This window comes from Oratosquilla oratoria, chromosome 40, assembly GCF_046742065.1.
Source record: "Oratosquilla oratoria isolate Oo_2021 chromosome 40, ASM4674206v1, whole genome shotgun sequence".
Lineage (NCBI taxonomy): Eukaryota > Metazoa > Arthropoda > Malacostraca > Stomatopoda > Squillidae > Oratosquilla > Oratosquilla oratoria.
This window is the reverse complement of record NC_134816.1, coordinates 45488434-45502319: the sequence shown is the minus strand read 5'-3', so window position 1 is coordinate 45502319 and position 13886 is coordinate 45488434. Positions and strand designations below refer to the sequence as shown.

The following is a 13886-nucleotide window of genomic DNA, read 5'->3' as shown; positions in this document are numbered from 1 at the left end:
CCATTCTCCTCACTCATCACTCTCATTTTCTTCGTATTTCCCACTGCAGCTATCTTTCCTTCCCTATCCTCCTTCACATTCAGCAACTCCCTAAAATATTCTGCCCATCTTCCCCTCACTGCCATCTCTTCCATTATCAACTCTCCATCTGTACCTTTTACCTTTTCTTCCCTACTTGATTCGCCTCCTCTTTCTCTCTTAATTTCTTTCCAAAACATCTTTTTATTACTTTCAAAATTTTCTGTCATACTCCTACCCCATTTCACATCTGCTCTCCTCTTTGCCTCCTTTACCTTTTGCTTTACTTCTCTTTTCTTTGTACGTCTCATATGACTCCCCTGTCCTCTTTTGTAACCAATCTGTGAATGCTCGCTTCTTCTCTTCTACAACCTTCTTTGTTTCCTCATCCCACCATTCACTACCCTTTCTTCTATTTCCCCCTGTCCTTCTTGTTCCACACACCATCCTTGCACACTTTAAGACTCCCTCCTTGAACCATCCCCATTCCTCCTCCACACCCATCTCTGCTCTATCCTTTACTCCCTCCCACTCCTCCTTCAGCTTCTTTTCGTACTCCTTCTCCTTTTCCTTTTCATTCAAGGAGTTCACTCTAAGAACCTCCCTACCTTTTGTCCCTTTCCTCCTTCTCCATCTATCCTCCACTCTCAACTTACCTTCCACCAAAAAATGATCTGATATTCCCCCACCCTCTCCCCTTAGCACATGTACATCCTTAACTCTTCCTATCATAGTCCTATTTACCACTACATAATCCATTAGCGCTCTATCTACCACCCTTCCCTCCACCACCCTCTCCCATGTGTACTTATGCTTGACTTTCTTCCGAAACACCGTATTTGCTATCATCAACTCTCTTTCTAGACACATTTCCACCATCAACTCTCCACTACGATTCTTTCCTGGAACTCCACACTTCCCAACCACTCCATCGATTGGACCATTTCCCACTCTAGCATTAAGGTCTCCCAGTACTATTACATTGACATTTCTTCCTAAACCCTCTATGCACTCATTTAAATCTATCCAAAAGGCCTCCCTTTCTTCCATGCTCTTCTCACTGCCCGGCCCATATGCACTTACAAAGACCCACATCTCCTTTCCCAGTTTCACCTTCATCCACATTATCCTTGAGGAAACCTCCTTCCACTCCACTACCCCTTTACCTATCTCCTCACTTACTAGAATAGCCACCCCTTCCCTCCCTCGCCCTCTCTTCACTCCTGATAACCTCCCACTTACACTCCCAAACATACACTCACCCTTCCCTTTCAACTTAGTTTCACTCAAAGCCAACACATCCAACTTTCTTCTCACAAACATACTACCTATCTCTTCCCTTTTACTCTCATCTGTACCACATCCACGCACATTAAAAGACCCAAACCTTAGGGTGCTGGCCCGAGGCCCGCCAGCACCCCTTATGCCTTTTCTTTTTCTTTTAGGAAATTGCCCCTTGGGGCTACAGGGAGAAGGATGCCTAGTCCCTCTCCCCGTCCCTTTCTTCTCGCCTCTTACGATCCAAGTGGGAAAACTTGGTGGCAGTATTCTTTTCCCCCACCACAGGGAATTCCCCCAATCAGAAAGAGAATACTCAGAGAAATGGTACAGGACAGCAACAAGGGGTTGGGGGACAGCATAACGGAGGGACAGTCGTAGTATAAAAGTGTCATCATTTCTCTATGAACAGAATTTCTTCTATCATAGACAAAATGATGTGTGGCTCTGGTCCGTAGGGGCGCCCCATATAGACCCTAAAGTATCGACTGCATGCTGCTTTGCCACAATAACAAGCAGCCATATGAAATTAAATAATCAAAAGTGCATAGTTTATCTCACTTGTTCTCGCGGAACCCTTAGGGACCTCTTGCAGAACCTTAGGGTTCCGGAAACCCTGGTTGAGAAACGCTGATCTAAAAAGTAAGTAAAAAACGCATTCCCAGAGGCTGCAGGGAGACCTTCAACCTAAACTTTACAGTCGAGTAAACCCCGTTAACCCCTTGATTGTGATGACGCCTCCGTAGGGCCTCGTGAGTCGCAAGTGTTGGGTTGTCATACATTAGGCAGCCCCAAAATATTTACTTGTTTCCCTCAATCTACAATTTACCTCCACCTCCACTCCTCCCTTTCCAGGCACATGTGACTCCCAAGTACCTAAACCTATCCACTTTCTCCTGCCTCTTGCCTTTAACCTCTTCCATACGATGCCGCATACATAGGCGGCATGAGGAGCAAGTGGATACGTGAGGCTGCCATATCGGCGTCTTGATTATATTTATTGTAGTTGTCCCTACGTAACTGACATATTCTGTAAACTGGTTATCAAAATTCACGGGTGAAAGAGAGAACGATCGATATAAGCGATGATGATTTTTTATGATGCGAGTATTATGACGCAACATCATACGTCTGGCAGCTAATGCTGCCCGCGAGATTTTGGCCTGGAGTGAAGTGGTTAAGACATCCAAATTGCTACCTTGCCCCCATGTTTACCTTTAACTTTTTCCTATCACATACCTTCCCAAACTCCGTCACTAACTCCCTTAATCCCCCCTCTGACCCTGCCACAAGTGCAGTGTCGTCAGCAAACAACAACTGGCTCACCTCCTACTTTTCTCCATTTTCCTTAACCAACTCCAATCCCCTGCCCATTACCCTCGCATTTACCTCCCACACCACCCTATCCACAAACACATTGAATAGCCGTGGTGACATGATGCATCCCTGATGCAATCCCACCTTTACCTCAAACCACTTGTTCTTTCCATTTCTAATATTCATATCACAGTACATATTACATTACAAATAATCCATGGCCAATTAAACAATATTAGTCATAATGTTCATCATTGTCCCTTTAGTTGTATTGATTTCTTCATGAATTAAGGGATTCTTTTGGTTTGCAGAAGCGACGTGATCGCACGTCAGAAGCAAGAAGACAAACTCTTGTTCCACAGATTCCTGGCACTGTTCTTCTGGCCTTCATTGATGACCGTCACGGGGTAGGTATACCTTTTTTTGAGTTACGTATATTGGAGGAAGCTCGCTGGTTGAGCGGATTAGGGCATCATTACTTGCGGTGAAGGTCGAGGGGATGGTGGTTCGAATCCTGCCACTGGCAAAGTTGAACCAAGGGCATGGTTCATTAAATTCCACGCCACAAAGCCCTCTGTGAGGGGCACCATCCTAGCCTTTCCAATAGGGGGGAGTTTGTGACATTAAACCATAAAAAAAAGTATATTTTGGTGTTATGTGCGTTTGTTCAATGATTTTCTTCTCAGATCAGCAGAGAAAATATATATTTTGGACTCGGGCAGTGGGCAGGAGACAGGGATGACCTTTCATCCATGAGGAGCTAAGATGAGAGAGGGGTAAGGGTGGTGGATGGGAGTGGGTGCATGCCTTGACTGGCTACCTCCCTTACAAGAGGGGAAAAACCCATGGTATATAGGTATAGGAAGTAAGTGCAAAGATTAAGAGAAGAGTGAGGTAGAGAGGAATGGGGTAAAGAGTACAAATAGGTAGAATATTTGGGGGATTTTTTAAATGTAGAAGAGACTAGAGATGCTTTGATTGTATCATTGGGAGGGTTCAGAAAAATGACTGGTGTGAGAGAGGAGAAAGATAAGGCCGTAGGAAAAGAGGCGATATAAAGAGCATTAACCTCTTCCATACGGTGATGCCTACGTAGGCATCATGAGGAGCAAGTGGGTATGCGAGGATGCCGATGTCGGCGTCTTTATTATATTTATTGCAGTTGTACCTGTGTGACCTACTCTGTAAACTGGCTTCATCATATTTTCTATGGTTATCAAAATTCACGGGTGAAAGAGAGAATGATCGATACAGCGGTGACTTTATTTTTCATAATGCGAGTATTATGACGCAACATCGTACGTCTGGCAGCTAATGCTGCCCGCAAGATTTTGGCTTGGAGTCAAGTGGTTAAAAAGAGATGAAACCTGATAATGAACCTTGGTTAGATGGGTGTCATGCGAAGTGTCTGGTAAAGGGAGGAGTAGTTATAGTGGAGTGGCTAGTGAGGTTATTTAGTGTGTGTCTAAAGGAGGGAAGAACTCCTGTGGACAGGAGGAATGCACATGTAGTTCCATTATACGAGTTAACCACTTCCATACGGTGACGCCTACGTAGGCGTCATGAGGAGCAAGTGGGTACGCGATGATGCCGACATCGGCGTCTTGATTATATTTATTGTAGTCGTACCTGCGTGACCCTCATTCTCTCTAAACTGGCTTCATCATATTTTCTATGGTTATCAAAATTCACGGGTGAAAGAGAACGAGCAATTGAGCAGTGACTTTATTTTTCATAATGCAAGTATTATGATGCAACATCGCATGTCGGGCAGCTAATGCTGCCAGATGTGCGATATGCCCCGGAGTGAAGAGGTTAAAGGGGGCAAATCTGAATATAGTAGCTTAAGAACAATGGCTCCTAACCTTTTTCAGTGCCCTTAGTGCCCCTTGAATATCTCAGAAAATTTTCTCATACTCACATCCAATATAAGTACAATGCAAACATATGAAAAGGATTAGTAATACAAACTTTACTGAGAAATGATTAAATATATTCAATTACTGAACAAAGGTACTTTTTTATTACAAATTAGAAATGTCAATTAGTAGGATACAGTGAATGCACATTATGCTTTCTCATGGTAAATATACAGTACCATTGCACTGGCTGTCATGTCTCGTACCCCGAGGAAGATGAAGGTTTCGTACCCCAGATTAAAACCAATGACCTAGAGCAATGTTTTCCAAATTTTCCGACCCTAAGGGGACCCCTGCAGTCAGGTCTAAGCAGACCAGCAGCTCCCTAACTAATATATTATTACATACATATTGTGTTGAGATGAGATGTCTGAGAAGTATGATGGGGGTTACTAGGCTAGATAGAGTGAGAAATGAGGAGGCGAGGAGGAGAACAGGGGTGGAAAGGGAGTTGGGAGTTAGGGTTGATGAAAGAGTATTGGGATGGTTTGGACACATGAAAAGAATGAGTGAAGAAAGACTAGTAAAAGAGATATGGAAGGCAGATGTGGATGGAGTGAACATGAAGGGATATCCTAGGATGTATGTACATACATGTACCAAAGGGTTTTTCCCCCTTACAAGGGAGGTAGCCAAAAAAAAAAGCCATAAAAACCATTCCCACCCATTCCATCCCTAAATACACTCCACTCCTCTCCACCCTCTACCTCTATATTATTACATACATATACCAAGGCTTTTTCCCCCTTTCAAGGGAGGTAGCCAAAAAGAAAAAGCCATAAAAACCATTACCACCCTTTCCATCCCTAAATACACTCCACTCCTCTCCACCCTCTACCTCTATATTATTACATACACATACCAAGGCTTTTTCCCCCTTGTAAGGGAGATAGCCAAAAGGAAAAAGGCATAAAAACCATTCCCACCCATTCCATCCCTAAATACACTCAACTCCCCTCCACCCTCTACCCTCCCTCTTATCTTGGCACCTATATTATTACTAGAAGGATAAAGCCAAAAGGAAAAAGGCATAAAAACCATTCCCACCCATTCCATCCCTAAATACACTACACACCCCTCCACCCTCTACCCTCCCTCTTATCTTGGCACCTCCTATATTATTACTAGAAGGATAAAGAAAAATTCACCTATGTATGCATCGTTTCCCAACACCCCAGGTTGGGAAACGTTGCTTTAGAGCAGTGGTTCCCAAACTTTTTTCTGTCATTTCCCCCTTGCACCCAGTTCAACCATCCAGATTTCCCCCTTTCATGTGTATGAGGGAAAGAGTAGTTAAAACACACTGTGACTATTTACTAATTTATTTTTCAAATGTACATATATACTGATAAACAGGCATTCTCTCTCTCTCTCTCTCTCTCTCTCTCTCAGACATGAGAAAATTCATCTGAGATTTTTTTAGTTCGTAGGTAGTATAATTATTTCCCCCCTGGTAGCTTCAAATTTCCCCCAGTTTGGGAACCCCTGCTTTAGAGGGATTCTGTTTAGTGTAGCTGGTCATTTGTACAGACGAGTGTCAGTTGAGAAGATTAGGACAGGAACAGAGGGAATAATTGAAGAAGAGTGTTGCAATTTTAGGAAAGGATGCGTCGATTGCATGTTTGTAGTACAACAGATATGCGAGATTTTTTAGAAGAGGGTAAGACTGTCCACGATTTTTCATTAAGATGACAAATGATTGAGATGATGAGCATAATTCTGATATTGCCACATAGTATGTTCAGTCCAACTCTATTCTGTATTTGTTTATTAGTTTTATTTTTTTTACTTTATTTGTTTACATAAATATTTTTCTTCTTCCACAGTCCCAATGAAGGAAAGTTAAAAGATATGGAGAGAAAAGTACAGGAAATCAAAAAAGAATGTCAGAAGGAAAGTAGGGCGGCCAGAGTTCCCAATTCTTCTGTAAAGTACAAGGGAAGCATACTACCAACACTTAAAATCGAGGTAAATGTTGTGAAACGATAATGGGATTTAAATTACTCATAAAAATTACCTTTGTTTAATTCTCATTCTTTCTTCTCTTTGCTTTTGTATCTCTTCTGTTTTCCTTTCTCTGTACTGTTTATATATATATATCAAATCAAGTAAGGTAGGTGTCGTAACACACGAATAAAATAAAACTTAAACCCACTCTCGGAGAAAGATAAGCTGAAATACAGAGTAAAACCGTAAAACCGTAACTGCTGAAGAGGACCACAGTCAGTGGTCGAAATATACGGTTTTACTCTGTATCTCAGCTTATCTTTCTCTGAGAGTGGGTTTAAGTTTTATATATATATATATATATATATATATATATATATATATATATATATATATATCTGAATAGAATCACCAGTGACGGTGATGTCAATAAAATAATTCTGACAGTCGTCAACTTTGCTTTTCGCAAGCCTCGGTTCAAGTCTGAAGACAACTGTCGGAATTATATTATTTTATATATATGTATATATAGATATATACTTTGTAAATATAGATGTGTTGTGCCTTGCTGCATTGCTTCTGACCCAGGGCAGTGGGCAGAATACAGGGATAACCCATCATCCACGAGGAGCTAAGATGAGCGGAAATAAATTGTAGTGGATGAGAGTGGAATGGGTGGAAGTGGGTACTTGATTTTGACTTGGCTACCTCCCTTATAAGGGGGAAAAACCCTCAGTATGTATATGGGGGCTGCAGGGAGAAGAATACCTAGTCATATCGCTGTCCTGTTTTTGTCGCTATTTTACGACTCGAGTGGAAATACTTGGTGGCAGTGTTCTTTTCCCCCACCACAGGGTTCGGCAGAATGAGAAATGAATATTCAGAGAACTGGTACAGGACAGATGCAGTATAATAAAATATCATTTCTCTATGAATAGAGATTTCCTCTACCACAGACAAAATGATGTGTGGGTCTGGTCCATAGGGGCGCCCCCTACTGTACGGGGCAGAAACCTGGAACATAAGAGAGGAGGAGTGTTTGAGATGAGGTGCCTGAGAAGTATGATAGGGGTTAGTAGGCTGGATAGAGTGAGAAATGAGGAGGTGAGGAGGAGAACAAAGATGGAACAGGAGCTGGGAGATACGGTGGATGAAAGAGTATTGGGATGGTTTAGACATATAGAAAGAATGAGTGAAGAAAGCTTAGTAAAAGAGGTGTGGAAGACAGAGGTGGAGGGAGTGAATATGAGGGGGCGACCAAAGATGAGATGGATGGATGGGGTGAAGGGGGCATTGAGAAAGAGGGGAATGTCTGTTGAGGAAGGAAGGGAGCAGGCAGGAGATAGGGATGAGTGGAGAATGATTGTGTATATATGATGGGGGATAGGGGGAGCTTATGGGGGAATAGGGGGTGCTTATGTGTGAATGTTGATGCAGCCTCAAGGGATTTCTCCCCCTTTTTTTTTTTTTTTTTTTTTTTTTTTTTTTTTTTTTTTTTTTTTTTTTTTCCTGCATGAGGGGACAGAGAAGGGGCATTGCCAATGAAGTGAAGCTGCCTTGTGGTGGATGTGCTGTGTCTTGCTGCATTGCTTCTGACCTGGGCAGTGGGCGGGATACAGGGATGACCTGTCATCCATGAGGAGCTAAGATGAGAGGGAGGAAAGGGTGGTGAATGGGAGTGGGTGGTCCTTGGTGCATTAGAAAATATATATATATAACTACAAAGTAATGTCGTAACACATTCGTAAAATTCAACAAGAACCCACTGTGTTGGATAAGAAGAAATGAAAGAAATGATATCCATATATTTCGATCACAGACTGTGATCCTCTTCAGTGGAATACGAATTCCACTGAAGAGGATCACAGTCCGTGATCGAAATATATGGATATCATTTATTTCATTTCTTCTTATCCAACACAGTGGGTTCTTGTTGAATATATATATATATATATATGATTACACCATACTTGAGCTCATCGATATTCAAGGATGCTAGTCACTTGTGATGAAGACATAGTCACGTGAATGAAATGGCAGAATGATACTTTTTACTTTAATTCTAGGAACAAGAAAAACTTATCGAAACTATGGAAAAGAACAGGATCCAGTATAGGGAGAAACTTTCAGGAAGAAGAAAGATGGCAGCCAAGAGAAAAAGAGGTCAGGACTCGAACACAGAAGTCTCGTGTGCACCGGGCACTTCGAAGGCCTCGGAAGGTTCGGGTGTCGTGGACGACCAGCGTGTCAGTGCCCCCAAGGAAGCCGCGGCAAAGAAAAAGACGGCAAAGTCGAGGTAAGCAGGATGGCAATTATGTTCTACATACATACATATACTGTAGGCTTTTTTCCCCCTCATAAGGGAGGTAGCCAAAAAACAAAGGCATGTTCTACATATATATACAAAATGTTCTACATACATATACCAAAGGCTTTTTCCCCCTTACAAGAGAGTTAGCTAAAAAACAAAAGCATAAAGACCACTCCCACCCATTCTATCCCTATCACACTCCACTCCCATCCATCCCTCTTCCCTTCCTCTTATCTTGGTACCTCCTGGATGACGGGTCATACCTGCATCTTGTCCACTGCCCTGGATCAGAAGCAGTGTCGCAAGACACAGCACATCCACAGCAAGGCCACTTCATTAAATCGGTGACCGCCCTCTCCATCCCCTGATTTTCCCCCTTACAAGGGAGGTAGCCAAAAAACAAAGGCATAAAAACCACTCTCACCTATTCTATCCCTACATACTCCACTCCCATCCACCACCCCTCCCTCCCGCTTATCTTGACTCCTCCTGGATGACGGACCTGGTTGACCTGATTATCACCAATGTAGGCCACTCCCAGGGCGAGATGCTTGGATGACCTGTCATCCAGGAGGTGCCAAGATAAGAGGGCGGAGAGGAGTGGAGTGTGATAGGGATGGAATGGGTGGGAGTGGTTTCTATGCCATTGTCTTTTGGCTACCTCCCTTGTAAGGGGGAAAAAAGGCTTTGGTATATGCATGTATGTAGGCCACTCCATGATACAGTGTGTTGTTTTGTGCTAGTGTGTGGTGGGGGTACACCAGCTTCAGCTGTCAGGCACCTTCTGTGGAGGTGCTATGTCCTGCTGCATTGCTTCTGACCCAGGCAGTGGACAGGGTTGGACTTTCACCCACAGAGAATTAAGAGGAAGACAAACGGGTGTGGCATGGGTGAAGGGTGGGTGCATACCTTGCCTGGCCCGTTTTGTATATGTATGTTTTATACATACATATACCAAGGGGCTTATTTACTACCCCCCTCACAAAGGAAATACATCTCCCTTGTATGTTTTATATTTACGTATAAATCCAGTATATACAGAGATGGGTGTCAGATGGTTATGTACTTTGACTTAGCAACTCCTTTATACATACATACATATACGAAAGACTTTTTCCCCTTTACAAGGGAGGTAGCCAAAAAGTAAAGGCATAAAAATCACTCCCACCCTTTCCATCCCTATCACACTCCACTTCCCTCCACCCTCTTCCCTTCCCCTTGTCTTGGCACCTCCTGGATGACAGGTCATCCTTGGATCTTGTCCACTGCCCTGGGTCAGAAGCAGTGTCGCAAGACACAGCACATCCACAGCAAGGCTGCTTCATTCAATCAGCGACCCCCCCCTCTCCGTAAAGCCTGTAGGTAGCTTGGTGAAAAGATTTCATGTTCCTCTTGTATGAACGATTTTTTTTTTTTCAAGGAGGTACTGTGTCTTGCTGCATTGTTTCTGACTGGAGCAGTGGGCAGGAGACAGGGATGACCCTACAGTCACAAGCAGCTAAGATATAAGGGACAATGAAGAGTCGAAGAGTCAGTTACCTTGATTTGGTCACCCCTCATATAAAGTAGGAAAGGACCTTTGGTATATGAATGATTGGTGTAGGAGGTTGCCAGATGATGAAATGGTAGCGGTAAATCAGCTCGAGCTGTCAGGTCCTGCTGTAAAGTCTGTGCCTTGCTGCATTGGCCTTTGCTCCATACAGTGTGATGGAAGACAAGGCAGCCCTCCATCCCGGTATCTCTCTCTCTCTCTCTCTTTTTATTTTTATTTTTTATCTATTTATTTTATTTTTTTTATTTTTTTTATTTTTTTTTGCATGGGATGGAGGGTAGGTCACTGATTTAATGAAGTGACCTTGCTGTGGATGTGCTTTGTCTTGCACCACTGCTTCTGACCCAGGGCATTGGACAAGATGCAGGGATGACCTATCATCCAGGAGGTGCCAAGATAAGAGGGAGGGAAGAGGGTGGAGGGGAGTGGATTGTGATAGGGATGGTGTGGGTGGGAGTGGTCTCTATGTCTTTGTTTTTGGGTTACCTCCCTTATAAAGGGGAAAAAACCTTTGGTATGTGTATGTATTTTTTTTTTTTTTTTTTTTTTTTTTTTTTTTTTTTTACCTCCCTCCCTAACAAGGTTCCTGTTGGTATATAGATGGATAGATAAGTAATACTTTTTGTTCCTTGTTTTCAGTAAAACTGCAACAGAAGGTGACAAAATGTCTGCTGGAGCTGCGGAAGGTTCTGAACCCACAGAAATCCCAACCAATGAGTCGTCAGGATCTGGTGCACAACTGTACAACAAGAGGAAGAGGATTATAAGCCTGAAACGTTCTCTAGTCATGAAAAAGGTAACGTATTTGAAGCTTCTGCTTCAGAGGGCAAGCATTTATGTAGTTTCGGAACCTCGCTGGCTGAGCGGGTTAGAGCGTCGTTACTTGTGGCGAAGGTCGAGGGGATAGTGGTTCGAACCCTGCCACCAGCGAAGTTGAACCAAGGGCATGGTTCGTTAAATTCCACACTACAAAGGCCTCTGTGAGGGGCACCGTCCTAGCCTCCTGATAGGGGGGAGCTCGTGACATTAAACCATATCAATCAATCGGGTATTACGTGTACTGGCGCTGTCGTCAGAAGCATGCGTGACTCGCATTTCCTCAGTTGTAGGTTCGAATCCTGCACTTCTCTCTGATTCCCAGCAGTGACTGCTATTTACTCCGAAAATCCCTCAAACACGTAGGGCAAAGGTATTCAGTGCCTCCTGGTGTATGCTCTCCATGTACTGTATATGTATAAGAGCATGGGATATTTTTGGTGTATGTTTATGTGCTTGCTTCTGACCTTTAGGTCTATATTAATACATATACTGAGGTGTGGAAGGCAGAGGTGGAGGGAGTGAACATGAGGGGGTGACAGAGGAGGAGATGGATGGATGGGGTGAAAGGGGGTGGTTAGGAAATGCTTATGTGTGAATATTTTGACCCAGCTCGAAGAGTCTCCCTGTCTTCTATTTTTCTACGTGAGGGGACAGGGGGGTTGCCGATTAAGTGAAGTGGCCTTGCTGTGGATGTACTGTGTCTTGTTGCATTGCTTCTGACCCAGGGCAGTGGGCAGGATACAGGGATGACCTGTCATCCAGGAGGTGCCAAGATAAGAGGGTGGAGGGGAGTGGAATGGGTGGGAGTGGGTATATGCCTTTTGACTTTGGCTACCCCCCGTGTAAGGGGGAAAAACCATTGGTATATGTACGAATATATATATACATACATATACCAAAGGCTTTTTCCCCCTTACACAGGGGGGTAGCCAAAAAGAAAAAGGCATAGAAACCACTCCCACCCATTCCATTTCCTATATATTCCACTCCCCTCCACCCTCCTCCCTCCCTCTTATCTTGGCACCTTCTTATATATTTATATATACAATTTTAAATAAAGAAATGTGTTGCAGGTATGGGATGCGAGACGGACAGGCACTTTACCGATGAGAACTAACGACCGCAGAACACGGCGGTACGAACCCAAACCCTCCCGGACGAGGGATTCGAGACGTTTGGAGATGTTCCAACCGAAGAGGGAGAAAGCCAAACCGTGGAACTTGCCACCTGACGGTCCCATGAGAGTCCAACCGGTGGTCGAAGTCTTGCCACCTGACGGTCCCATGAGTCCAACCGGTGGTCGAAGTAACTCCAGATAATTAGTAAGTACAGACGCTCCTCAACTTACATTTTAGTTACGTTCCGAACGGCCGAACATAAGTTGAAAATGAACGTAAGTTGTTACTGTACTATACATCCGTAAATTCTATTACCATATCTTACAAAACACCCCTAAATCATTAATTATACACATAACATTGTAAAATAATAACATTAATTTCAAATAAATTAAATTCAAGCAACATAAATTGAAATGGTGGAGGAGGAGGAGGAGGAGGCAAGGCACTTTCAGTCTGTCGTTTGTGCAATGTAAACAATGGATGCAGCGTCATGCGTAAGTATCGTTTGAACTACGGAGAGTGCGCTAAACTAAAAAATTCACTCAAATTTCTTTTTTTTACAATTTGTTTTTTAGTCAGTTCAAACATAAAATAAAAAAAACGTAAAACGAATGAACGTAAGTAGAGGAGTGTCTGTATTAAAGTGGATGTGCTGTGCCTTGCAACACTGCTTTTGACCCAGGGCAGTGGACAAGATGCAGGGATGACCCATCATCCAGAAAGTACCAAGATAATAGAGAGGGAAGAGGGTGGAGGGGAGTGGAGTATGTAGGAGATGGAATGAGTGGGAGTGGTTTCCATGCCTTTGTCTTTTGGCTACTCCTGTTTAAAGGGGAAAAAAGCCTTTGGTATATGTATGTATGTGTAAAGTGCCAAGGCATTGAATAGGTTTTTGTTGTGTGTGAAGTGGGTATGTGCTTCGAATAAGCTATCCCTCTGCACAAAGGGCAGAAAAAAATAGGGTCTTTGTCAAAAGCCATGTTAATTTTAGATTCTCTTATTTTTCTAAAGAGTTACAAAAAAGGATTATGTTGTTTAATTTTGGTCTCTGCTTATGTTGCATGATAAAATTACTTTCTGTCTTGAGAAATCCATTGTATATACACGAGTAAATTGTAAGACGATTCTTAATATTTTGTGTCCACTTTCTGTACAATACTTAAGTATTTGAGAAATATGATGGGGATTGTAGGAATAGATAGACAGTGTCAGAAAGGATAGATAAAAACATTAAAACAGTACCATCCCAGAATAAACTTGACCACTGATTCAAACTGCCCCAGACACAATCGCCAACCACACAGAGGACACGGAACACCTCATGCTAATGTCCCATACTAACAATCCCCAGACAACAACACAATATATCTTTCCTGAGTAGATCAGGGACACGGCCTGGATGGTGATCCTGTCTGTGTTTACCTAGTTGTATTATACAGGAAGGGGAGCTATGCTCGTGGTGACCCGTTTTTGTGTCTTGCAAGATCAAGTTTGTTCTTAAATTCTTGTATTGTTTTTGCACAATACAAGAATGTGTACTGTATTGTGTAAACACTGATATCAATAGTTAAACAGTTTACACACAAATGTATACACATAGAGGT

At 42.9% G+C, this 13886-nt stretch overlaps 1 protein-coding gene across 2 annotated transcripts in view; it reads left to right on the top strand.

The window, feature by feature from the left end:
• The window catches only part of Pbp95 (proximal sequence element A Pbp95), a 127927-nt gene extending 115230 nt beyond the window's left edge, over nt 1-12697 (top strand). The window contains exons 21-25 of one of the 2 annotated variants that reach the window (XM_076177688.1): nt 2925-3020; nt 6359-6500; nt 8546-8775; nt 10982-11138; nt 12235-12697. In XM_076177688.1, coding sequence (XP_076033803.1) covers nt 2925-3020; nt 6359-6500; nt 8546-8775; nt 10982-11138; nt 12235-12480 — 871 coding nt within the window. In that variant the 3' untranslated portion in view covers nt 12481-12697. The remainder of the gene's footprint in view (nt 1-2924; nt 3021-6358; nt 6501-8545; nt 8776-10981; nt 11139-12234) is intronic. The other variant, XM_076177689.1, reaches the window with a different exon arrangement.
• Nucleotides 12698-13886: the final 1189 nt, after the last annotated feature.